Source organism: Lepisma saccharinum, chromosome 7, assembly GCF_977018435.1.
Source record: "Lepisma saccharinum chromosome 7, izLepSacc3.1, whole genome shotgun sequence".
Taxonomy (NCBI): domain Eukaryota; kingdom Metazoa; phylum Arthropoda; class Insecta; order Zygentoma; family Lepismatidae; genus Lepisma; species Lepisma saccharinum.
Genome location: NC_139235.1, coordinates 97,624,622 through 97,650,548, shown reverse-complemented (window position 1 = coordinate 97,650,548; position 25,927 = coordinate 97,624,622). Strand labels below are relative to the sequence as shown.

The 25,927-nt window shown below is 37.6% G+C and overlaps 1 protein-coding gene across 1 annotated transcript; it reads right to left on the bottom strand.

Moving 5' to 3' along the window:
- Window positions 1-1,523: 1,523 nt before the first annotated feature.
- LOC145990058 (uncharacterized) lies at window positions 1,524-25,895 on the bottom strand. The gene is made up of 3 exons (XM_083125709.1): window positions 25,836-25,895; window positions 8,896-9,758; window positions 1,524-5,314 (listed from the first exon to the last, which is right to left on the bottom strand). The coding sequence occupies exon 2, from the start codon at window positions 9,746-9,748 to the stop codon at window positions 8,906-8,908; it is 843 nt and encodes a 280-aa protein (XP_082981835.1). The 5' UTR covers window positions 9,749-9,758; window positions 25,836-25,895; the 3' UTR covers window positions 1,524-5,314; window positions 8,896-8,905.
- Between the last annotated feature and the right edge of the window lie 32 nt (window positions 25,896-25,927).

Genomic DNA, 25,927 nt, shown 5'->3' with positions numbered 1-25,927 from the left:
TACAACATTCTACTATGTTGGGACCATCACGATTGTAAAATGGGAAAATGTAAAATCGGGGTTCCACTGTATTACTTGAGCAGATTGCACAATAAGGATAGTGAAGAATATTCACGGTTGCTATGATTTTTTGATTATGAAATTCCACGACATTTCCAGGTTTTCCAGTCCAAAAACAATTTTTTCCCGGGCATGTTTATTATCGTGATTTTTGCTTTTGAACCTTGTATTTTTTTATTAAATGTACAGGTCTATTAGTTATGAAATTCACTTTCAACATTTAAAAAAAAAAATCATTAAACATGAAAATTTGAAGAACAACATAAAATTACAATTGGCATCACTTGCTTCTAGCCTTGAGGCTAAGGTAACATTTTCTGCAGTTAGAAACTCTGTCACCATATGCTGCTTCAGGTGCACTGATATAGTATGATTACATGCTGCCATATTCCTCACTCTACTTCAGCAATCCCTGGTGATAGAAGTTTGAAACTTGGAATGGAGAATGGGGAAAGCCTGATGAGTAAAATGCATGGTTGCTCAAAAGCCAAATTGTCTCTACACAGTCACAAAAAAATAGGAGGCATTACTTTTCAGTATGCCCTCGTATATGAACACATTATTTTGTATGGTGTTTTCTTTCCAATACATTGCACTGTGACAGTACCACCCTTCCTCCAGAAGCTTTAATTTACTGATTTGTGTGAAATGGGTTTGCATGACTGAGCAGGATAAATGTTATTTATTCCAACAGGATCACACGTGAAGCAAATAAGACATACCTCTGAAATCAGATATACTTTCATACTTTGATGTTTTTTTTTACAAATTCAAACTTTTGTGTAGACTACAATTTTGAGCCTTGTGCACGAAACATACAGGAGGAATTACATTACTTGCACTATAATTTTACAATAAAATTACTGAAATACAGAGTGATTCAAAATTTCTTTAACACCCCCTATAAAATGTAAAGGAGTTTGGCTGGGTACATGATGAAACAGGTTAGGTCATAGGGGTTCCAAGTGGACATCCGCCATATTGAATTCAACTCAAAATTTGGTAATGTTACATGTCAAATCAGGATAGAATTTTATGAGAAATGAAATGGTGAAGGTTCTTTCAAAATATCTTTATTCCATTACTTATAAATTAACAAATCTTGTTCTTGAAAAATTCATAGTATTTGCCCACAGTTGAACAGTTTGCATGGATATGGTGGCAGATTACAACTTCAAGGTGGGAGATGATGATTGGTCAAGCCCTGGTATGGGAGATACTCATCTGGTTCAACATAGTGACAACAAAACAGGTGAAGAGAGTGTTTATACACATTTTTGAAGCTAGAGAGATGGTTCTCATTTTTCTTTTTATCACAGCTGAGGATGGCATCACCACCTCTCCCACTCCTTCACTTTGAGAACTGAGTATAAATAAGCTTCTGTTATGAGCTTACCTGTTAGAAATCATGGTCTCAATTTGGCTGGACTGCACTTCATTGTGTTGAAATATGAGGTCTGAAAAAAAGAAAAAAAAGAAACGAGACTGGCAACCCTGTCGGAAGTGCATGCACGAGAAATAAGCCTTCAAGCTTCAAGAAGCTGACAATAGAACCCCGGGCTGCTGTCACTTGTAGTTAGTCTGTGAGCAGTGCTTGAGGATTGACATCCGCAATCGTTTTGCCGTGAAATGGCAAATATGAAACTCTAGCAGCCATTAACCTCAAATTCCTAGTGAAATTGAAAAAATCACCCAGTGAAATTGTGAAACTGTTGCAGGAGGTGCATGGTGATACAGTGGAATCTTGATAACTCGAACTTGAGGGGGGAAAAGAAAAAAATCAAGGTATCAAGGATTTCGACTTACCAAGGTTCAAGTTATTGAGGGCCAAATCGCCGACTTCAAGTTATAGAGGTCTAAAGTTTACTGACCCTTCTGAACGTCGGCACTACGTATGTCCTGACACGATTGTTGATCACCTGACATCGTACGTACGCACCCTACACTTCGACTTATTGAGGTCCATGTGACTAAAACTTCGAGTTATAAAGGTGATTAGAATTTAACTTCGACTCATAGAGGTTTTTCATAATCTACCTTCGAGTTATTGAGCTCTAACGGCATTCCATAAACTGTACAAAAATTCGTCTTATCAAGGTTTTAATCGAGTTGTTGAAGTAAAATTAGTATTGAGTGTTATGGACAATTCAAGGAGGATTACAAAAAAATCGACTTATCAAGGAATTCGAGATGTTGAGGTTCGAGTTATCAAGGTTCCACTGTAATGGGATGTCACGTGAACATGTGTTTGAATGACACAAATGCTTTGCTGCAGGATGTGAGGACGTTGAAAGACAGGGTTAATGGGTCACCGCAACTACAGAAGAAAATGTGGTAAAATTTGATGGACATTGTTCTGAATGATCTCCAGGTAAGCATTCATATGATAGCAGACATTGTGGGCATTGATAAAGAGTTAGTGGACACTCACTTGGTGATTCCTCAAATTACACCAGGGATTTGAGGCTAATGCGCTGCTCTAGTTTCATATTTGCCATTTATGGTACCATGATTGCGAACCTCCACTTTCAACCACTATGAATGACAACAACCCAGGTTTCTGTTGTCAGCTTCTAGAAGCTATAAAGTTGCTTCCCGTGCATGCACTCTCAACTGCTGCACATATACTTCCTACAGGACTGCCTGTCTTGGATTTTTTCTTCCTTTTTCCTTAAACCAGACTTTGTATACTGCAAGCTGCTATATTAGTAATGATGATAAGTTTTTGACTGTCATTACTCGATAACAGCTTTACATAATACACACACACATCATCCTTTTACTCTCTCTCACACACAATCAAAACAAGACATGTGTATGAAGGAGCTTTCAGACTTAAGCAACATTAGAAACCATGCTTCAGCAATAAATTCAACTTTTCATACCAAAATTACAAAACATGTTGCTTGTCACTTGTGTGTCACTCATACTGGATTGTTTTCTCAATAGTGTGCATCGTATTTGTTTTTTGCAGGAATGTTTTTCTACAGACTGGATGGGACTGTGTCACCTGTCATTTTGGTGTGAATCTCTTGGTCACTTGCCCCTTTGATCTGAAAGTTCTCTTAATGATACGATAGAAATATTCATATTATTCAGGGTGGCCACTCTAGGACTATGATAACATTCAAGTATAATTCCTGGTTTTCAAGGCGAACTTTCCAAAAATTCAAGGCTACAAGTAGATGTTTTCTCTATTTCAACCTTTACGTAATATCACCTCTCACCACCCTCACACATACAAAGGCAAATATATTAACAATATAAAGGGTCTGCGTGATTCCAAAAATTCTAATCCAATACAATTAAACGGTAGACACAGGGCTCGAAAAATCCTGATGGCCAGGTCGCTATGGTGAATAAAAATTTCAGCCTGGTGGCTGTGTTCGTTTGCTGTTAAGTTTGCATGTACGAAATTTTGAAGATTCTAAGTTCAAATTGCAGTACAGCGTAAGTTAGCAAATGATTTTTTTTATCAACGTTGTGAACATTTCATAGAATCAGTAACGATTTCTTACTCTTTGTTCCCAACCCCCCCCCCCATTTTTCTCCTTCTCACATGATTTAGCGATGTTTTGACTATGATGATGCTCAGATTCTTATAGATTGATTGATTTCCTTTATTTTGCTTCGCTTCGTGTGCCACTTTTGGCTAAATTACAAACATGGTGATGAATGATGAAATTGATGAATCAACGAACACTCACAAATATCAATATCGAACCCGGGACATCTGGCATTGTAGCACGATGTGCTAACCACTCTGCCAGGGGGGCCGGCTCATTTTCTTATAGTATGCACAATTGCTAGTAGGTGGTTTCCTGGCACCTAGCTCTGAAGAAGATTTTTCGAGCACTGGGTATATATATTTAAAATATTAAAATTAAGGTGCGGAATTTACATTTGGTAATTCACATACTCAGACTCGAAATACATCTACAAACACAAGTCACAAATGTTACGTGATATACTAATCTACGAAAAACTTTTAATTGTATAAGAATTTCTAACTCAAATTTTAACTAATCAACTTCAATATATGTTATCTTGTAATAATAATCTTCCGTCTGTCAGATAGACTGTTCTGCAAAGGACACTAACAAAATAAACGGATTGAGAGAATTCTGTTCTATTTTCTATACAACTTTCTTTCCCTTCCTAGATAAAAATAGAAGCTAAACTGTGTACCTCAGGGCATTTATAAATATGTATTAATGGTATTAAATGGTAATGGTAATAAAAGTTGCAATTTTTCATGTGTACGGAGAAAAATTCAAGCACAATTCCTGGATCCAATAATGAATTTGAGGAATTCCCGGTGAGTAGCCACCCTGTTATTAACCATATTAAATAATCCGAGCATTGCAATAACTGCCTCGTAAGGGATAGAAATATTCAAATTTTGGATGACGAAAATAAAAACAATATGAATTACACATTAAATAAAACATATCAAAATTTTAATAATACAGTGTACTTATTACAATGTCTTCTTGTAGAATGTCTTAACACCACATACAAATCACACGTGCCTGAAGGAAACATCCAAGTATGATGCTGGAATATTTCTAAATGTGACATCACAGTATATACATCAAAAGGGAATACAAAATTAACCTGATGAACCAGGATGAGTTTGGTACGAGTATAGACAGAGTCAGGATCCTTAAAGCTCAATTTTGAATTGAATCCATGAAGGAGGAGCTGCAGCTTCCAAATAAGGAAACCTGCCTCAAAGTTAACAGACTTGTGAATGGAAACCTACACCTCGAATAATGGAAAGTTGTATTGTATACCTCACTTCATTGCAAAAGAAAATTATGATGTACGATTTGGAGTGAATCAATGTAAAATGAAGTGCGGTATATATATATTTCAAATGGTATACTCGAAGAATACTCAAAGATAACTCCTTAACGAATGGTATATCTAAATGAAATCATTGATAAATGCAAGAAGTCAATGCAAAATAGCTGTATGGATGCAAAATGCCTAGGCGATGAGAACCAAACATTTTTCATGTGCTGGGATGACAAATTTTGGATGACGAAAGTACAAACAATGTGAATTACACATTAAATAAAACATACCAAAATTTTATTAATACAGTGTGCTTATTACAATGTCTTCTTTTAGAATGTCTTAACACCACATACAAATCCTAAGTGCCTGAAGGAGACATCCAAGTATGATGCTGGAATGTTCCTAACCATGACATCGCAGTATATATATCAAAAGGGCTGTCGTATCATGGCTGTAATTGCACAGATTGAAACATAATGTTATTATTAATGTTCTGTGTTCATATTTCCTAATGTTAACATGTAAAGTTCCCTGTGCTATGGGGATGTGGAAGTAGGGCCCCACACAGTCTCAATCTCAGCAATTTTGGAGTTGCTGTGATCAGCCCCATGCTCCGGTCACCTCCCCAGGGAACCCATTTATTTGAGGCTTGGTGAACCCCAGAGCTGCTTTATGCACGGACAAGGCCGGAGAAATTCCGATCTTAGATCACCCATCCCAGGAATCAAAACCCAGGCCTCCCACGTGGCAGTCTTGACGCCCTACCAACTAGATCACCGTGGCTCTGATTTTAACATGTGGATGGAATATGAGGGCTATCCAGAAAGTAACTTACATTTTGGTAGAGTGGGGCAAGGCTCACGCTTTCATCTTGGTGTCTGAGCGTCCCCTCACTCAGTATACATCCAGCTGTGGTAATGTGCGGTTTGTGTTGCTTCTTCTGTGTTCACTGTGAATGTTTAAAATGTGTGCTGCAATCAAAAATTCACTATGAGATTTCTGGACTCCAAAAAAGTATTGGTGCATGTGTGTCCCCACATCCCAGAGCACGGGGAACTTTTTGTTTTATTTGCAAATGTAATCACCACTTTACATAATGGAATGTAGGACCATCACTAGGGCTCGGACATTGATGACGTAAAAAAACCCTCAAAAAATGACTATAAAATTGGTAAAAAAATGACCTGAAAATTGTAAAAATAACAATAATTTTCGCTCTTAAAATGAAAGCTTGAATTTTAAATAAATTACAAGAGAGTAGTTTAATACTTAGATAAAACCTGTTGTTTGGTGGTTATAACTATCAAATAACAAAAAATTGCCCATGGTGCAATAGCCCTTATGGGCCAAGGCCTATGTACTGACTGCTGGCTTCACTCCCATATGCCTAAGCAAAGTTGGCAATCATCCAACCAGTTACAGGGTGGCATGTGGTTAGCACCACATCAATTTTGTTACGGATTTCCATGACCAGGTCAAACTATCGAAGCAAAGGGAAAAAAAGCAATTTATTGCTAGTGTAGTTTTCTTTATTTTTATTTCAGGTTTATCTGCATAAGTCATTCACTTGCTTTCAGATTGGACCTTCCACAATACAGTAGTAGGTCAGTGTCTGAAAATTCAGCTGCTTTGCTTACATCAGATTATATGTTTTATATATATATATATATATATATATATATATATATATATATATAGTGACAAAAACCCAAGTTTAAAGTGATTAACTTTCAGTTAAAAATAAAGTGCATTTCCATTGACTGCATTTGTGAATAATGGCGAACTTGCTAAAATGACCATGTCAAGAAATTTAATTACATAATTTATGCTAGCAAATGCATTTAAAATTCACAAAACAAGAGGGGAGAAGAAAAATAAAGTTGAAAAATGAAGAAAACTACAATAAAGACTGCAAATAATACTGAAAATGATCTAAAAGCCAAAAAAGGGAAAACAAAAACAATGTTTTCTGGTTCTAACTGAGGTGAAGTGGACGACTATCTGGTTTAGCATTTTCTTCAAATGCAAGAAAAAAATATTTTTTTCAACAACTTCCGATCCCTACTCATGACCTACTTCAACACACAAAAAATTCCTAGTGATCAAAAAATACAACTATCTAAATATCACTTTTTTGTCTGAATTTCAAAATAATGGTTCTTAGTGATGGTACACTCAGCAGAAAATAGGCACATCTTAATTTTTCTATAAAATCATATTCCCTTGTAGCATAAAAGTCATCCAATGGTAAAAATCAACATGCAACATACAAGGGCTATTCAGAAATCAACTTTCACTTGGCTCATAAAAAGTTATACATACCGCATGCATAGTGGCCAGCAGTAATGTGTAATCACACTCCATGGACAACCACAGTCTATTTGCTTCAACAGTGCGCGAGTAGGAAATGACGAACATAGGCGCTCGTATTACTGCTCCCGCCAGTTATAAGGTGCAATTCGATTCCTTCAAGCAGAAGGAGTCAACGCAGTGGAAATTCATCGTTGATTGTGTCCTGGAAATTTGAAGAAATTTCTCAGAGTTGTGAAATTTGCTCGCACTATTTCTTTAATTTGTTGCATGAGTTCACCTCCCTAATTATGCACATCCACATGCCCAGCCTTAAATTTTCTGCACCAGTCTCTCACAGCACTATCACTCATAATGCCATTGCCATAAACACGACACAATCAACAATTAATTTCGACTGTGTTGACTCCTTCTGCTTGAAGCAATTGAATCATACCACACACCTCACAATTGGCAGGAGCAGTACCACAAGCACCCATGTTCGTCGGTTTCTACTTACACACTGTTGAAGCAAATTGACTGCGATTACACATTACTGCTGGCTGCTGCACATGCGCCATGTCGCAGCGTTTATGTATTGCTTTTTACGAGCCAATCGGAAGTTGATTTCTGAATAACTCTCGTACTATGCAAGGTTGTTTTCTTAGGACACGGTGGAACTTGTAGGAATTTTAGCATTTGTTTTCAATAAGTCCCTAACAACAGCAATTTTCTCCTGATTACACATTATTTTAATATTGTTAGCTGTTCACACCTAATGTTTCTAACAAAGAGTTGTATTATTTAAGTACATTTTGCAAGAGTTAGTTAAATCTTACTTCATGTTGAAAGGCAAAAAAGTTTACCTTAAAGAGCAAGAAATCCTTTTACCAGATTTTTAATTGATAGAGTTGCAAAGATATATTTTGGATCTGTTGTTGCTGTCACTGAAGATTTACATTTCAAGTTTCAGCAGACTGTAAAATATGGAAATGCTGTTGTTCTCTTGAAACCAGTTAATGTCAATGTTTTAGTATTTGTGGAAGGTAAATAAACACCAAGAAAATCCAAGAAATTGGTACTTACAATACACAGCTTCCAACATTTTGTGAATGTTCACGCTTTCTTTTTCAAGTTTTTCTAGTTCATCTGCGTTAACACTAGAACGGCAAAGGATCCGATACCCCTAGAACAGGAGAAAGGGGTCATCTTGACCACTCGTAAGAAATTCATTTAAAAATTCCAAATTATTTTGAAATGGGAACTTCATTTTAATGTACATCATTTTCTGTGTGTTATGTATTATAATAAAAATGTTTAGGTAGTTTGTGATGAATTTTCATTTCAAATTATAATGAACAACTGAACACTCCAGAATATGCAAAATTTCATCACGAGAAACTGCTACTTGACGCGACATGTTCAGACGTCCTTTCCGGTCAAAGAACACAGCCTAAATGACAATGTGCATGTAAACTGTGACAAGTGGGAACTTGCTCAAGACAGGTTGATATGGGAAACACAACCTAACGCTGATATTGTAGCACGTATAAATGTTTTTAAAAATGTTGGCATCTACATATTTTCGGAGCTACATATTTTCGGAGCTATGTATTGTGCTCCATACTGTAAGAACCAATTTTTATAGTTTCTTAGTGTTTATGAAGGGTGGATGAAAGTTGATATTGTACAAGTTCAACTGTGCAGTGTAGGTAAAATATCAAATAAGCATTTATATATTACCTGTACAATGTTATGATTCAACAATGTGTTCGATGAACGCCACATTGAAATGGTCATTTACTCTGCTTGGGGATAACAAATCTTCTGACAATGAGGGTGCCGTTTCAGATCCACTGTCTGACATTTGCATTGAATCACTTTCAATAACCGGAGACAGCGTAACAGCAGATTCCTTCTTCTCCTCTTCAATGACATCAGCACCACCACTATTTACATTGTAGCCCTGAGTGTCATTCGCAAAAACTGGCGCTAACGGAAGATTAGCCTGAGCTAACAAACAAGTATCCATAGACTTGTCACAAGTAACACTTGCCTCTAAGTTCGACGCACACACACTGCTTCCTGAGTGGAAACTATCACAATTACTCGCACTGTATGAATCATCTAAGCTCATTAATTTCAGTCGCACGGCATCAGGAGACAGTTTACTTCCTTGCCATAGTGTTTTCTTACGTAGCAATTTCTTCACTCTCTCTTTCCGTTTCTTGATTTTGTTAGTTTTCAACCTTGAATTGGAATCCTCATCCACAAACTCGATCCACCTTTTCATTTTCGCGCACCCAGTGAACGTAAGTGTTCCATTCTTCCGATGATGCGGCTCTTCAAATATAGTCTCGAGGTTGCTACATTGGGGCCGTGAGTACGTTTTATTTGTGTAAATCATCTTCAGTTCTTCCTCCGAGATTTCAGTCTTAACTTTCAACCTGCTGCTACTCCTTATTGGTGGCACAGAGAAACTTGGAAGCGATCTTCTCCTGAGGGATTTTCGTCTCTCTTGCTGTGGTGGTTCCTCCTCCTCTTCAACTTTATCGCATATTGTAATTGATGCCATTATTAACGGGAGGTTAAACATCTGAATAACCCTGTGGAGAAATTATAAAACTTTCTTAAACAATTTTACAGAATGAGCAAGTATGATGAAATTGAAGAGGGAAGAAGTATAAAAAACATATGTCTTACCCAGGATTGGAATCTATTACCTTGGTCTTCATTGCACACTATGTCACATACTTTTATTTGAAAACAAAAAATAATAGTCCAACAAAGAATAGGTATATGATCGGCAAAATTACAAAATCAGGTTTTATGTGCTTATAGAAACAGTACTTCTAATAGGGAAAAGACAGGTTTATTTTTATATCTCACAAAACATTAATAATCAGAATTGTATAAAGACACACACACACACACACACAAATGCAGTGTCAGGATGGTGCAAGGAAATGACGTTCAACCAACTAGACGGAAAGCGGTGTTCAAGTTCAGAAGATTCAACAAATGTCTGTCTGCCACTTTAAACGGTCATTTCATTAGTTACCACGTACCACATAACCATACACCAGACTTGCACCGGTCCGGAAGGTAGTGCAGACACAAAATACACTAGTTGACTCCAAATCAACGAACTAGATGACTCGATGTTGCACCATGCAACCAACTAGATGCTTTGGTGCAAAGAGAGTCAAAAAGTGCAGCAAACTAGACGGGGCTAAAGCTACTAATATTGCACTATGTGGCCGACTCTACGATAATGCCCCAAATTTTAAAATTTAGCTACGAAAAGTGAAAAAATAGTTTATTCAAGAGGATAACTATCCTATATGCTAACAGATACAAACAGAAATCGAACAATGAAAAAATACCTGTATATTACTATAATTGATTAGCAAGGTTGTTCCTAATTGCGGAGTTTTTATTGGGGGGGGGGGGGGTTAAAAATCTCCGTAATAAATTAACTCTCTCCATAGTTTAGTTTAGTTTATTTGCATCCAAGGACTACTGGTGTGTACAAGTAACAGTACATGGTAATATAGGACATGTCAATACTAGAATAGAATAGAATAGAATGCATTATGTCGTTAAGCAGCCTCAAGTTGCAATAGACAGTGTCATACAAATATAATGTAGCACAGGATACATTGTTACTACAAAATAAATTTACACCATAGCTTAATAATATAATTGTAAAGTGAATTACCATATACTACAAAATTATTGATTAACCATTTCTTTATGCATTTACGAAAACTATTTAGAGTCAGTGATCTTATCTCCTGAGGAAGTTTGTTGTACAATTTCATACCAGTATATCTATAGCTGTTTTGGGATCTACATAGTCTAAGAAATTCACAGTCAAGATCATGTCTCCTTCTAGTATTATAATTATGTACTGCATTACGTTCTGTAAAAAGAGAGATGTTTTCTCTTATGAATGACAGTACAGAATAAATATATAATGAGGGAACTGTCATTATCTTAAGGTCCTTGAAAATAGGTATACACGATGTCAAGTTTGTTAGATCTTTGATACACCTTATTGCCTTATTTTGCAATTTCAATACCATGGAAGCCCCAGCTCAGTTTCCCCACAGTATTGTACCATACTGTATATGGGAATGAAAGAAAACATAGTATGCATCAATAATCTGGCTCTCACACACAATTTCAGTTTACAGAGTAGGAATATTACATGACATAATTTACTACATAGTTGTTCGGTGTGAGCATTCCATGTAAGTTTGGGATCAAGATGAATACATAACAACTTGACAGATTGCTTTTTATTTATATTTTCACCTTATTTTATTCAAGAAAAAATATATGGTTTGAGTTTTATTACTATTAAGTATGAGTTCATTTTCATTTAACCATTGAGTAGATACACTTTAAATTTCATTATTCTTATTGTGTACTATATTGAGTAATGTATGTTGTATCGTCTGCGTAGAGGATGATTTTACATGACAAGCAACTGGGGAGGTTATTCATATATATATATATATATATATATATATATATATATATATATATAAGAAAGAGTAAAGGTCCCAGAAGTGACCCCTGGGGAACACCACTTATGACTTCAAGCAAGTCAGATTGTTGCTCCTCGACCTTTACCCGTTGGTGTCTATTTGTAAGATATGATTTGATGAGAGCCCATTCAACACTCTTAATACCATAGTACTGTAATTTGTAATGGGATACTGTGTCAAATGCTTTACTCAAGTCAATAAGTGTAGCACATTTGTGACATGTTTTTTTAGCGAGTGCAAATTCAAGCAATTTAATACAATTTTGCATGCATAAAAACACCTCACATGCTTCGCCCAATTCGGACAAGCTGGTACGCCGAACATCCTTTCACTTGTCTGTAACGTAAAGTATGGGAAGTCGCCGGTAGAGGCCCTCACGTTTGCACTTCGCCGTTTTCTCTCTACTGCAAGAATGTAAGAACAGTTCAGCCAGTGCGTGCATTGTGCAAGGTACTTAGTACATGCGTTGCAGTGGCAGAATTCGCCACGGGGGAATATTGAATTAAGTCTTACTTGTCTGAATTAAAACTTTGCATTCTTCATATTCAAAAATTAATATATTGACGGTGCAAGAACAGTGTTAGAAAAGAACAATCGTAACGCGACGACTATTTGTACAGTTGCGATTTCTTAAGCCGAATAGTGTTTGTTTTTCTTTGTTTGGCACCAGGACTTTCATTTAACGAAATTTACAGTCTGCAAGTGAGAAGAAGTTTTGTTTGTACCACGAAGAAGTGTACAATTGTGGCTGTTACACGCCATTAAGAAACGTTGTATGAGTGGCCCATTATACTCCTTCTGGCAGTTTAATTGAACATTTCACTAGTGGACCAGTTTCGACGGAGAAGAGAATCCACGAGTCAAGCATGTAACCATATCGGAAGAGGTTATGAACATGCCCAGAAGTAGTGACGTTTGAATGAGGCTAGCTGTTCCAAAACCAAAGAAGAGAATCTACGAGTCAAGCACGTAACTATAGGGAAGAGGTTACTAGGAGTGGGAGCGGCTCTTATACGTTCCATTAGATGTCAGAAGTCATTCCTGTTCTTGGAATTGATTCTAGAAGGAAGTTCCGAGCATGATAATAACTTGAGGCAAACTTCGCTTTTGAAGGACAAAAGAAGTGCGACAACCAATTCAAATAAGGTATGTACTGTGAACCACTCGATTACATTCCGGTGATCGCGAAAAAGCAAAAAAGCGATGATGTTCCCAAGCACGCAAAGTGAGGAATTGAAATTGAACTGAAATTTCGTAATGTCTAATGTATTAAGCGAACTGCAGTTTGCCCTGATAATGCTATTGTCCTGACGTTTGAGGAAGTCGTAATTAAAAACTCTGTTCATCGACTAATGTCTTGAAACGCAATATCACGTAAGCGAGGGCGAACTTGTAGAAAGGGGAGCATATTTGAGAGCATCAAATGAGCAATGATTAGCAATTGTAGATAGTTAAAAGGATCCAAGTAAATCTATGTCTGTAAAAACGTAGTTTACATGCTGTTTTGAATGTTATTGTGAATAACAATTAAATTGTAGATTTTCAGAAGCTACATCTTATGAAACTTTTGGATGAATGAGGATCGCAATTGATCACTCGTAATTTGTAAAACTTTAAATGCTGTATTTGAATTTGGATAATGCTGGACGTTAGTTATGTGCAATTGGGAATAATGTACTTTGTTGTTGTTATCGGCAGTCAATCTCCGTTGCGCCGGCGGTCGAAATAAACCAACTAACTAACTCCCTAGCCTTCTTAAACCCGAAGGTTCATGGCTGCAGCAACACAGGCCTTCCATCTTTCCCTATCTTGAGCAAGTTCTATATACTCTTTTCCATCCCTACCGATTTCCCTTAGATCCATCTCAACGTTGTCCTCCATCTTCGTCTTGGCCTTCCTACAGGTCTCTTACCATCAGGTTTCCCAACAAGAATCCTGTAAACTCCTCTTTCCTCCCCCATTCGTGCCACATGGCCTGCCCACCTAAGTCTTCTTGATTTAATTATTCTAATAATATCTGGACATGAATACAAATTATGTAGTTCTAAATTATGTAACCTTCTCCACTCACCTGTCGCCTCATCCCTTTTAGGTCCAAAGATTTTCCTAAGGATCTTATTTTCAAATGCTCTCCATTTATGTTCCTCTTTCAATGTAAGGGACCAAGTTTCACATCCATATAATACTACAGGCACAATTACTGTTTTGTATATTTTAACTTTTAGTTTCTTAGATATTAAACGAGAAGACAAAAGTTTATGAAGAGAATAATAATAAACCAACACAAAACTTTAATTCTTTGTACATTTTTATGAACCTGAACAACTAGTTGCACTTAATACCGGTTTATTGTAAAAGATATGCTTTGGGTAGTTGTTAATTTGAATTGGCACCAAAAGAAGTAGTCTAACGAACGTATTTTTTGCTTTACTTTAAAGAATAGGGCGTTACGAATCTTGTGAACAAACGATGCAATAATACTAATATTTGAATGGTTGTTTTGATTTGATTTATTTTATTTTACTTCACGTTTTGTGCCTCTTGGCTAATTTGCGAAGATGGGGATGATTGATGAAATTGATGAATAAACATTCACAAACAACCATACCCGAGCGGGATTCGAACCCGAGACCCTTGGCATCGCAGCGCGATGTGCTAACCACTCAGCCACAGGGTCCGGCTATTTGAACGGTTGTAATTTGTGCATTTCTTGTAGAAATACAGTAGTGTTGTTTCGAGTGCATGTAATTGATAGGTCACTGGATCTCCATAACGGGACTGAAGTGATTCGTTACCACGTTTCGCATACTTCAAGTACTGTGTACGGCTTAGTAACCTTGGTCAGTTGGGTTGTAGATTCGATCTCTATCCTCTGGGTCACCTTCCACTTTTGCTATATTTAAATCGCCAACCTTCCACATGTTATTTCACGAGCTTCAAAGCTAATTATTATTTCATTGATCAGACTTTCAAGTGCCTTTATTGTTGATTGACCTGGCCTGAAGCCAAACTGACTGTCAGATATTAACTTATTACGTTCAAGGTAGTTACATAATTGCTCTCTTATGAAATGCTCTCTTATCTTTGAAAATATAGTTACTAGTGATATAGGTCGATAATTACCTGGAGATGTTAGTTCACCACTTTTATATAAAGGTATTGCAACTGAAATTTTTACATTATTAGGATAGATACCCTCTGTTATGATAAAATTAATAAGGTAGGTCAGTGGTAATAATATTTCATGAATAATATTTTTAAGTAGGTAATTAGAAAATCCATAATAATCCTCATCACGTGAATTATTTAATTTAGCCGCTAACTTTAGTACTGTGTTGGGACAACTAGGGGGCTTACAAACAACCAAATTTTAGTGTGCGACAGGTTGCACGTAATCTGTGTCAATTTTACCTACTGTGGGCTGATTTTCCTTAATATTTTTCACTGTTTATAAAATAATTGTTAAGTTGTTGTGCTGTTATGGGTATTGTTGTCTTACGTGATTCCCTGCCAAGTTGTGAGTTGATAATATTCCATGCTGCAGCTTTACATTTATTTCCAGAGTTACTTATGTAGTTGTCATTTGCTTTTATTTTAGCCAGTTTTGTAGATATAAAAGTTTCCCAGGCATTCTCAACTGTATCACAATTTATTAACAAATTTTCCCAGTTAATCTCACTTAAACTGGATTTTAAAAGGGAGATAAGGGCCTAACAATCTATTTTTTTTTGTGGTGCCCATTAGTTTTGTATTAAATGGTACACAATGACCACAATGATCTGACAAACTAGGTTCAATTACCTCATATTTAAGTTTTCTTTATGCATATCGTTAACTATATTGTCTAGACAGGATTGCCCTCTTGTAGGTTTATCATTGATGCAATACATATTATAACATCAGAGTGTATAACAAAGCTGTTGTACACTCTTAGTCTGATCCCTAATATCTGTGTTTATATTCCCCATAATTATAATGTTTAGATTCTTATGCCTACTGAGATGTATTATAACCTTTTCCATTTGTTCGATAAATACAGAAATATCAGTATCTGGGGTACGATATATTGATAAAACTATACACTTTATATCATTGATTATCACTCCTACCACCTCAAATATTTGCTCTATAGGGGCTATCAACGAGTAAACAAAAACATATCGAATGGCACAATCAATTGTGGAACTGTAGCACAACTTCCGGCTCACGGTGGCCGGATAATTCAAGCACATACTTGTGGCCTTTCCTCTCGTTATGTATACCGGATGAAATGGATCATATGAAATCACTTGACAATGAGGAAAATAAGAGATATCAGGGCAAAGTAGCGGGCTTTGCATATTAATTTGATGAGCAACTATAGCTCTTTTCAGTTGTTACGGCGTGCGCTCTAGAAGCTGTCAGGGGAAGTGGAGAGCGGGGAAACGACCTATCCAGCGCTACGAGACAGGCCGGTTAGAGAGAGAGACTGCAGCGTTGCCAGAGTAGCGGGAAAGGCGAGTTGAAATCGAAAGAACATGAAATACAGACGTCCCATTGTTCGCATATGGCCTGAGAATGTGTATTATCCCCATCTTGTGGTCAGTAGAATACCGATAAGTGTATGATATCAAGTGTATACGTTGTAGGAATTCTTCCAACTGTACCGAATGGTAGCTAGCAGTGTCCATTACAATCACTGCGTCTTTGATATTCCTTTCGTCAAGCGTATCTAAAAACTGCAAAAACCACTGAAAACTAATTTACATGCCTCTAGAAAACCAGTGTAACTGGAACCTACGTGACAAACAATAATGCGCCCACCTTTACCCACGGGCACTTTTAAACCTCCTGTACCCTCTTTATTTTGCCAGATTTTCGTTGGAGCGTAATTCTGATCTATGTACGTTTCATCTAAATGAAATACCTATATAGGGCAAAGGTTCCTTATTTTTTAGAAGATGCATTTTTCTCAAAAACGTTACTCTGGCTGTAACTCGTATATCGGCTCTCTCCATCAGAAATCGTCTACCGTCATTGCTCTTTTTGTACTTGAACCACATATATTTCAGTATCCTTCACAACGACGAAACTCCCCACTGAAAGCTTATTAATGTATGCAAATGAACGAAAACTTGTTCAGTGTTGGATATTCACCCTTTAAATAATACCCGAGGATAATTCTTCTTGTTATATCTTTATCGCAACCGTCGATTGCCTTTGTGATACTGTTCCTTTTGATTCGTTTGCGCGGTGATTCAAGACTGTCTTTGCCTTCCCTAACAATATGCTGCACAGTTCGCGTCACAATGGAACAGCGAAAGTACAAATAAACGTAACATCACATGCCACATACACGTTTATCGAAGAAACAATGCAGTTAGGCAATACACGACGCGACAACAATTACTCCCACTTATGTTATTCCTACATTCCGCTCATAACAAACAGGAATCAACACTGGGGCAAAACACCATCAGCAACGCGATGAATTGGCAACACAGCAACGTGCAGAACGAAGTTAGCGCCTGCAGCTTCCTCCCGCAACTGCCTAACTCTCGGCTCCACCGCTAGGTGGTCTGTTCTCTGGTTGGTCAGCGGCATGTTCCCCGGTCCCCACTTCCCCTGCCAGCTTCTAGACCGCACGACGTAAGAAATGAAAAGAGCTATAGGAAATAATACGGCATTATTCCAGGATGAGATCCATTTGCTGATTGTCGTTGCATTGGCGATATTTGTAGCCTACATATTTAATAGAAAGTATTTTTTCCTACAGAGCGAGAGCGCTTAAAGCATGTAAATCTTTGGATACATACATTTATGTTTTAAGTGAAAAAGTGAGATGAACGGACATATAAAAAATGGAAAAAGGAGCTTTTTCATCTTTCTTCAGTCAGGGTGAGTCAGAGGGATGCGGTAATGCACACTTGCTGGTTTCGTTCCAGTTTGGACGCAGAAATACGAAACGGTCATTGTTATTTCGTCAATTTTCTGCTATATGTGTTAAACATGACGACGAAGATGTATAATAAACTGGAAAAATTAATGATGGGACAAACACAATGACACACCATTGCCTGACCATGGTGTTCAATGTTGAAAAGATTTCCATTGCAAAAGACGAAAATTAATAATAGTACCCGCACTTAATTTTCTGGTTACACAAAAAAATATTTCCCCTGGTAGCGCGCGCGCATGCACGCGCGCACACACACACACACACACACACACACAAACAAAACAAAAAAATCTGGTTACACAAAAATTTAATACAATTTGTGTGTACTTCAAGAATATAACATGTAACCTATCTGACTATGACCGAGCATCTTTTGAAAGGAAATGTAATATTTTTGCTCATATCACTAAAACAGAGAGAAAATCGAGATTTGAATGATATCTCTTCTACCTTTAACGAAGTGCAAGTGATGCGAGACGCAACATTTTTGGTTGGGAAGGAAACAGGACGGGGTACTTTTAAAGTCCTGACGTTCAAAACGGGAAAAATAATGTTATTTCTTGACTAAATTGGGAGATTATAGGAGCTGAAAATATTCAACATTACCAGATACTAAAAAAAATGTTAATTATACACACAATTTCACCCTCGGGTGAGGATTTATTGGTAACAGTATGGTATAGTGAAAACACATTTCACTAATTTATTTCCTAATTATTTACATTTGTACTTACCTGTTATGCATAGCAGAACATTTTTGAACGTGGGATTTTGCTTTTTTCAATGAAAAAAGCATAATTTTTCATATTACAAGTATTTATTGTTCATTGCTAATTCGCTTTTGTTACACACAATATGGCGGGCAAATCTTGACTCACGTTGTCTATTATCAGCTGATATGCAGTGTTTCCAAACTTATTAACCGAAAAATGCCACACAATCTATTCACAGAAGGTTTTTAAGCGAAAATTGATCCACCAACCATTCACGGAAGGTTAGGTTAGGCAAACAGAAAATTAAATTGGAAAAAAAAAACGTTCACACGTCATCCTGTTTCCAAACTTATTAACCGAAAAATGCCGCACAATCTAGGTATTTAAGCAAAAATTGACCCACAAACCATTCAGGGAAGGTTAGGTTAGGTTCAGTTAGATTAGGTAAACATAGAAAATTAAATTGGAGAAAAAAACCTGCTCACACGTCATCTTGTAAAACTACCGTGTGGTTGCTACACTAACAGGGGGTTACATAATCGAACGCACAGAACATTTGATTCACATAGTCGACAGTAATGGTGGCAAGAGCTATCGTGCATCGGAGATACATTAATGTAAAAAAAATACATGATTTACTGGCCGAATAAGTTGAACAAAGGGAGAAAACACTTCCACGAGCTTCCAAAAGTCTACAGAAACTCAGTTCACTAAGTAGTTTCTCCTGTAAATTTGAAGAAATGTGGTTTCACTATACCATACTGTTACCGATTTATTTTGCATTTCTAGAATAAAAACTGCTAATTTCATTAAATTTCCGACATTTAGTACAAATAAAAACTTGTAGGGAATAAACTACTTTTAAACTCATTTTTTCCGAAATCTGGATCGGAACGGGATTTTTTTTTCAGGTCCCGACTTTTTGGGTTCCTGTACATCCGTTGTCATTACTGCGGAGTCTACTCCCGCTAATGGGCTTCCAATTTTCACGATCGTAGTGTACATCCTCCTTGTACACACCGATTCATTCCTTTCATACATGACACAATCTCAGATCCCTTTAGCGGCATGTTGTGAGCCTACGAACTGGAAGTTGTTGTGCTACAAGCATGGCGTCCGCGCGAAGCCACTTCCTTCCAGTGGATAGCCCCTATACAGAATTTTTCAAGATCCAACACAACACAGTTAAAATTTGAATTTTGTCTAACAAATATTGCTACCCCCACCATGCCCAATCTTTGTGTGTTAAGCAGATCATATTCACCAGGAATGTATAGTTTAGCTTCTTCTGTTTCTAACCAGTCCTTGTTCACACAAATAACATGAAATGGATTAGAGTTCAAAAAAATTCTAATTTGCCAAGCTTATTACGAATGGATTGCATATTTATGTGAAAAATCTGTAAAAATTCTGTATAGTTACTATCTTTTGCATCTGAATTTTCAAGGGTTACCCGATTTCATGTTGGTAAATAATCTCCTATAAATGGATTCTGGTTTGCCATCTAGTTTCCCTGTTCCGTTTGGTCATGCCAAGTTAGAGCTATTTTGCACTGGTTTTTTTTTTATCAGTCCTTTCCATTTTTACCATTTCACAAATATGTTCTGCTAACACCTCTTTGCCTAACTGATTTAGGTGCAGCCCATGTCTCGTGTGGAATTATCTTGTCAAGTAACTTACATCTAATACTTTTACATTTCTATAGCGTGAGCACATGTTATGAATTCTGCGGTTAGTCTCTGTTACAGCCTTATTCACACAGGAATCTTCCATGATATCAAATTTATTGAGAATGGTCGCAATTATAGCATTTTGGTCTCTCAGTTCATGCAGCTTACCTTTCAGTGTTTTTACATCGGCACCTTGGTTTCAAGCAACATTATTTGTACCCCCCATTATCACTACATACTTATTATTCACATCTGTTACTTCTGGGAACTGGTTTGGCACAACATTTTCAATTTTTGCACAAGATTTCACTATTGAAGACAATGATACCCCGTCCATGTTTCTTGAAATTTCAGTAGCAAGATCCTTGCCATGACTGTCTGGAAAAATATTGATGTGTACCTCCTTAGTTCCCATTATCTTCCTTTCTCTTTCCATTACTAGTTTTATGATCTGCCTTCCCTAGGTTCACAATTCCCTCTCCATTAATGTTCTGTAGTACATTGTACATGTTTCGAGTTTCAAACGGCGTGAGTGCTGTAAACGATGGGTCCTTGTTCTGTGCTATTGCATGTGTACTAGAACTGGTGGGTTTAGGTTTGGTCCTCTCAACTATTTTGGACCATGTATTTTCCTTCTTGAGTTCGCTTTCTTCTATTTTCTGTAGTCTCTGTTTCATCACTTTATTTTCATCCTTTAAGTCCACTATTTGTTGTTGTAGTATGCAAAGAATTTCATACATTGTGGCAGAGTTTTCCTCACTGGATTGGCTTACCTCACTAGAATCCTTGCCATTACAATACAATACTACATTAATACACTGCTCAAAAGAATTAGGGGATAATGTGAGTTTAGACTTTGCAAGGACAGCCAGACGATAGATAGGTATGAAAACCAAGAATGCCAGTCAATGGGAGGCTACCACATGCCAAACAGGCAAGGCAAAGGCCACTTGTGGAACATGAAGGCAAAATTAGTGGTCAACAGCAACATGGGACTCACCAACGATGGACTCTGAGAGAGCAATGCCGCCGCATGGAAATGGACCTCTAATGTGGTGTCCAGCAACCGCTAAAACTGTTGCGCATCGCTGTGGCATAGAGAGAATCAGGTTATTCAACAGGTCTTGGGGGATTCTGTGTCACTCCTTGATGAGGACCTGTTCAAGCTCCTGAGGAGTCCGGGGAGGTGTTTGCAGACTTGCAATATGTCGCGCTAGTGCTTCCCATGCATGCTCAATAGGATTCAGGTCAAGCGAGCATGCTGGCCAGTCCATCCGCTCGATACCTTCCTCGTCAAGCATGGTGTCGACCAGCTGTGCCCAATGAGGTCGAGCATTATCGTCCATAAAAAGGAATGTGTCCCCTCCAGCTGCAGTGAAAGGTACGTACAACTATGGGTCGCAAGATCTCATCACGGTATCGCACTGATGTCAGTGATCCTTTCCGGACACTGTAGAGGTCTGTACGACCACCGATACTGATGACAGCCCACACGAGAACTCCACCACCAACAAACGCATGTCGTTCTTGCACAAATTGTGGATTATTGCATGTTCCTCTTTCTCGCCACAAAAACAGTCGTCGATTAACGGGATACGTGCTGAAAAGAGACTCGTCACTGAACAAAACCGATCGCCATTGTTCATGGTTCCACGTACGATGTTCTTCAGCCCACTCTCTGCATGCTCTCCGGTGACGTGCAGTGAGGGGACGGTTGATGGGCATACAAGCCTACCTGATGAAGGCGATTCTGTATTGTCTGCGTCGATACGAGTCTTCCCGTAGCCACGGTGAACTCACGTTGCAGTTCGGTAGCATTCATTCGGCAGTTCTGACAGGTTACTAATGCCAAATACCGGTCATCTTGTAGGGTTGTTGATGTTGTCCGACCCTGCCCATGTCGTATTCGTACCATTCCGGTATCCTGGAAATGCCTCCACAGTCTACAGATGACACTTTGCGACACTCCACACGCTGCAGCCACAACTTGCTGTGTTTGACCAGCTTCCAGTCGTCCAATTGCTCTCCAAGCAGTGGACTCACGTAATTTGCGTTGCGGAGGCATCACATAATCACCCTACAGCAGCACTGCCTTGTTCCAAGTGAACAGGATGACACAGAGAGGGTAGTATTTCTGCCCATTCCGCTCAGGTCATGTGATGTGGAATGTCGGTAGCCCCCTGGTGCATGTTCGGTACTATTATTGTATGAGGGAAACACCTACGAATCATATATTTCAGACTTCTTTACATTGCTAACGTGTTATTTTCGAATGTGGAACATTTTTTAAGGTGAAATAATGCATTTCTAACTAAGATAATGCCTATTTCTTCTATTTACGAGTACTTACCGTTACTGGTTGTTTCGAATCTGTAACACATTATGGCCGTGATAGTGTACTGGTTTAGGGGGTGTTCTGAGTGTGTTTTGTCGATTTATGCAGCGTTGCAACCTCGTTCACCGCAAAATATCTACTTTCGTGCCGGGTCATTCCATGCCAAACCATCCAATGGTGGTTGCATGACCATTTTAGAAAAATTTCATTTTTAGTACATACGTTTGTACATGTTTCTAGATATCAAAACCAATGTTCATAAAAATTTATTGTCTTTAGTTCTCCTGGGGCAGCCATTTTTCCAACATGGCGCATGGCTTTTTTTTGCACATGTAGCAGTATACAGAAACCTTAATATCTCAAAAACCATTAAAGCTAGAGACCTGAAACAAAATTCATTTTGTAGCTAATGAAGTATACTTCCTATGATATTCAGGTATGCTTTGCTAAAAATTGCATCGTAAGTACGAAAATTATGGTGGAAAATGGGGTAACAATAGTTAAAAAATTGCATTTTTAAGCCTGATTTTTTTTAATGATGGGGTTTAGTCTAGATTTTTTTTTCATGTGCAGACCTACCTGCGGGGTGTCTGTAAATAAAATATCAGTGCTTAGAAATGCACCCCTTTTTTACAGCATGGGCTCAAACATGGCTGTTCATTGAATTTTGACAGTTTTCGGGGTTAAATATCTCAGATGGGTCCCCTTTAAAAATTCTGAAAATTTGCACATAGGAAGCCCTTCATGAACCTAACTCACAGTAAAAATCTCAACTTTTAGATTCAACTCGTTTTGGTCAATATGAGGTAACATATGTCACCTAATTTCTGACGTTGCAAAGTAAGGTTAAACTACATTCCATACTTAGAAAAATGAAGTCTTTTCTTTTTCTTCTTTAAATTTGGGTTAAATAAAGGCTCAGAAAATATAGTAACATAAGGTTTTAATACTTGACTTACCAGAAATTAAAATTACGAGGTATGACAATTGAAAATCTGCGAAATTTCATTGCGAAAGGTTTGATTTATTAGGTACCCATGACATGTACAAACGTATGTACTAAAAATGATTTTTTTTCTAAAATGGTCATGCAACCATTTTTTTTTAAAAAAAATTGGTTGATTTGACATGGAATGACCCTGCCCGGATTTGAAAATATGCTAATACGTTGCAAACCATTGACATTAGCCTCACAAACCATTGACGTTAGTCCCACAAACCATTGACGTTAGCCCCAAAAACCATTCACATTAGCCACAAAAACCATTTTCCGTAAGGTTAGGTTAGGCAAGCATAATTAAAAAAAAATTAAAAATACTCGACACGTCATGTTCTAGTGAAAACACGGCGAGGCTGAAACACTGACTACGGGGTTGCATCATCTTAACACACGGAACATTGCACTCTCGTGCAGAAAGCAAATGGCGGGAGCAGGAACAGCGTGTCGGACAGAGATTTTCGCAGAAAACAACACGTATTCACATTAAAATGGATCAAATCTACATTCAGGAACTTCCACAACGCTAAAAAAAATTATTTCCATAAGTAGCCTACTATCTCCGGTAAATTTGAAGGAATCCGTGGTAACATTATCGTATGAGGGAAACGGATTCCTTCAAATTTACAGGAGAAAGTACTTACGGAAATCATTTTCTTTAGCGTTGTGGAAGTTCCTGAATGTAGATTTGATCCATTTTAATGTGAATGCGTGTTGTTTTCTGCGAAAATCTCTGTCCGACATGCTTTTTCTGCTCCTGCAATTTGGTTTCTGCACGAGAGTGCAATGTTCCGTAAGTTAAGATGATGCAACCCCGTAGCCAGTGTTTTCACTAGAACCACCTGCCGAGTTCGGAACAAGCCATTTTTCCCAAATGGGTGTCACTTATCGCACAACATTGTAGCAACATTGTGTTCGGACGTCACAGCAGAGAGCAGTTTTTACAATTTTTCTTTGTATTTATGCTAATGGAACCTAACCTAACCATGCAGGCATTCCTCGTCTGACGTCAACATTCAAGGTTGCAAGATTGTTGTGCATAAAGGAAGAGAATTAACGAATTACGAAAGAAAGATGGTTCCGACCCGAATGGGTGTCACTTATCGCACAACACTGTAGCAACATTGTGTTCTGACGTCACAGGAAAGATCTTTTTCATGTTAGGCAATACAAGCTAACGCGTCTCTTAGCGAAAATAATAATTTTTCTTTGTATCTATGCTAATGGAACCTAACCCAACAGGCCTAACCTAACCACGTAGGCATTCCTCGTCTGACGTCAAGATGGTTGTGCGTAAAGGAAGAGCATTAACAAATTTCGAAAGAAAGATGGTTCCGACCCGAATGGGTCTCACTTATCGCACAACACTCTAGCAACATTGTGTTCTGACGTCACAGGAGAGACCTTTTTCATGTTAGGCAATACAAAGGTAACACGTCTCTTAGCGAAAATATTATTTTTTCTTTGTATTTATGCTAATGGAACCTAACCTAACAGGCCTAACCTAACCACGTAGGCATTCCTCGTCTGACGTCAATATTCAAGGTTGCAAGTGTTGTGCGTAAAGGAAGAGCATTAACGAATTGCGAAAGAAAGATGGTTCCGAATTGCGAAAGGAAGATGGTTCCGAATTGCTGTTTATGGACAATGAACGTGGTAAATCGCAAGGTTATTTTACAAGTTCTACAAGTAAATGCGACGTATTAGCATAGTTTCAAATAGGGGCACGAAAGTAGATATTTTCCGGTGAACGAGGTTGCACCACTGCATAAATCGACAAAACACTCTCAGAACGCCCCCTAAACCAGAATACTATCACGGCCATAATGTGTTACAGATTCGAAACAACAAGTAACAGTAAGGACTCGTAAATAGAGAAAATAAACATTATCTTAGTTAGAAATGCATTATTTCGCCTTAAGAAATGTTCCGGAACACGTTAGCAACGTAAAGAAGTCCGAAATATATGATTCGTAGGTGTTTCACCCATACGATAATAGTACCCCGAATACGTTTCCTTCATACAATAATGTTACCGCATATTCTTTTCAACCGACTTTTGTGATTACATAACATTACGATACGTACATTGACCTACAGAGTAACGATTTGTTCATGTTAGTGGCGAATTCCGTCAATATCGCATTATCCCCTAATTCTTTTGAGCAGTGCATATTTTACACGTACTCTTACACGTACAAATACAAAATACATAGCCAAAAATTGTAAAAAAAAAATTGGGTCTTACTCTGGTATTATATGAAAATCACAAAAAGATAGAACATATAGAACACTACAGCCTACTTCTAGGTGATAAGATGGCATATAAAATGGCATACCGTTTCCCGTCAATGCTGTTAAGTTCTACAACAACAAAACGACATAATGTTGACAAAATACATACGTCCATATATATTCTAAGTATTTACTATATAATTTTGCCATAATTTTAAAACCAAAAATTATAAACTCACCATTCATATAAAAACACTTCGCACTCAAAGAACAAACTGTTTTGTCTGTTGTGTTTTCTTTTCGGTTGTGTTTTGTTTTGCTATGACCGGTA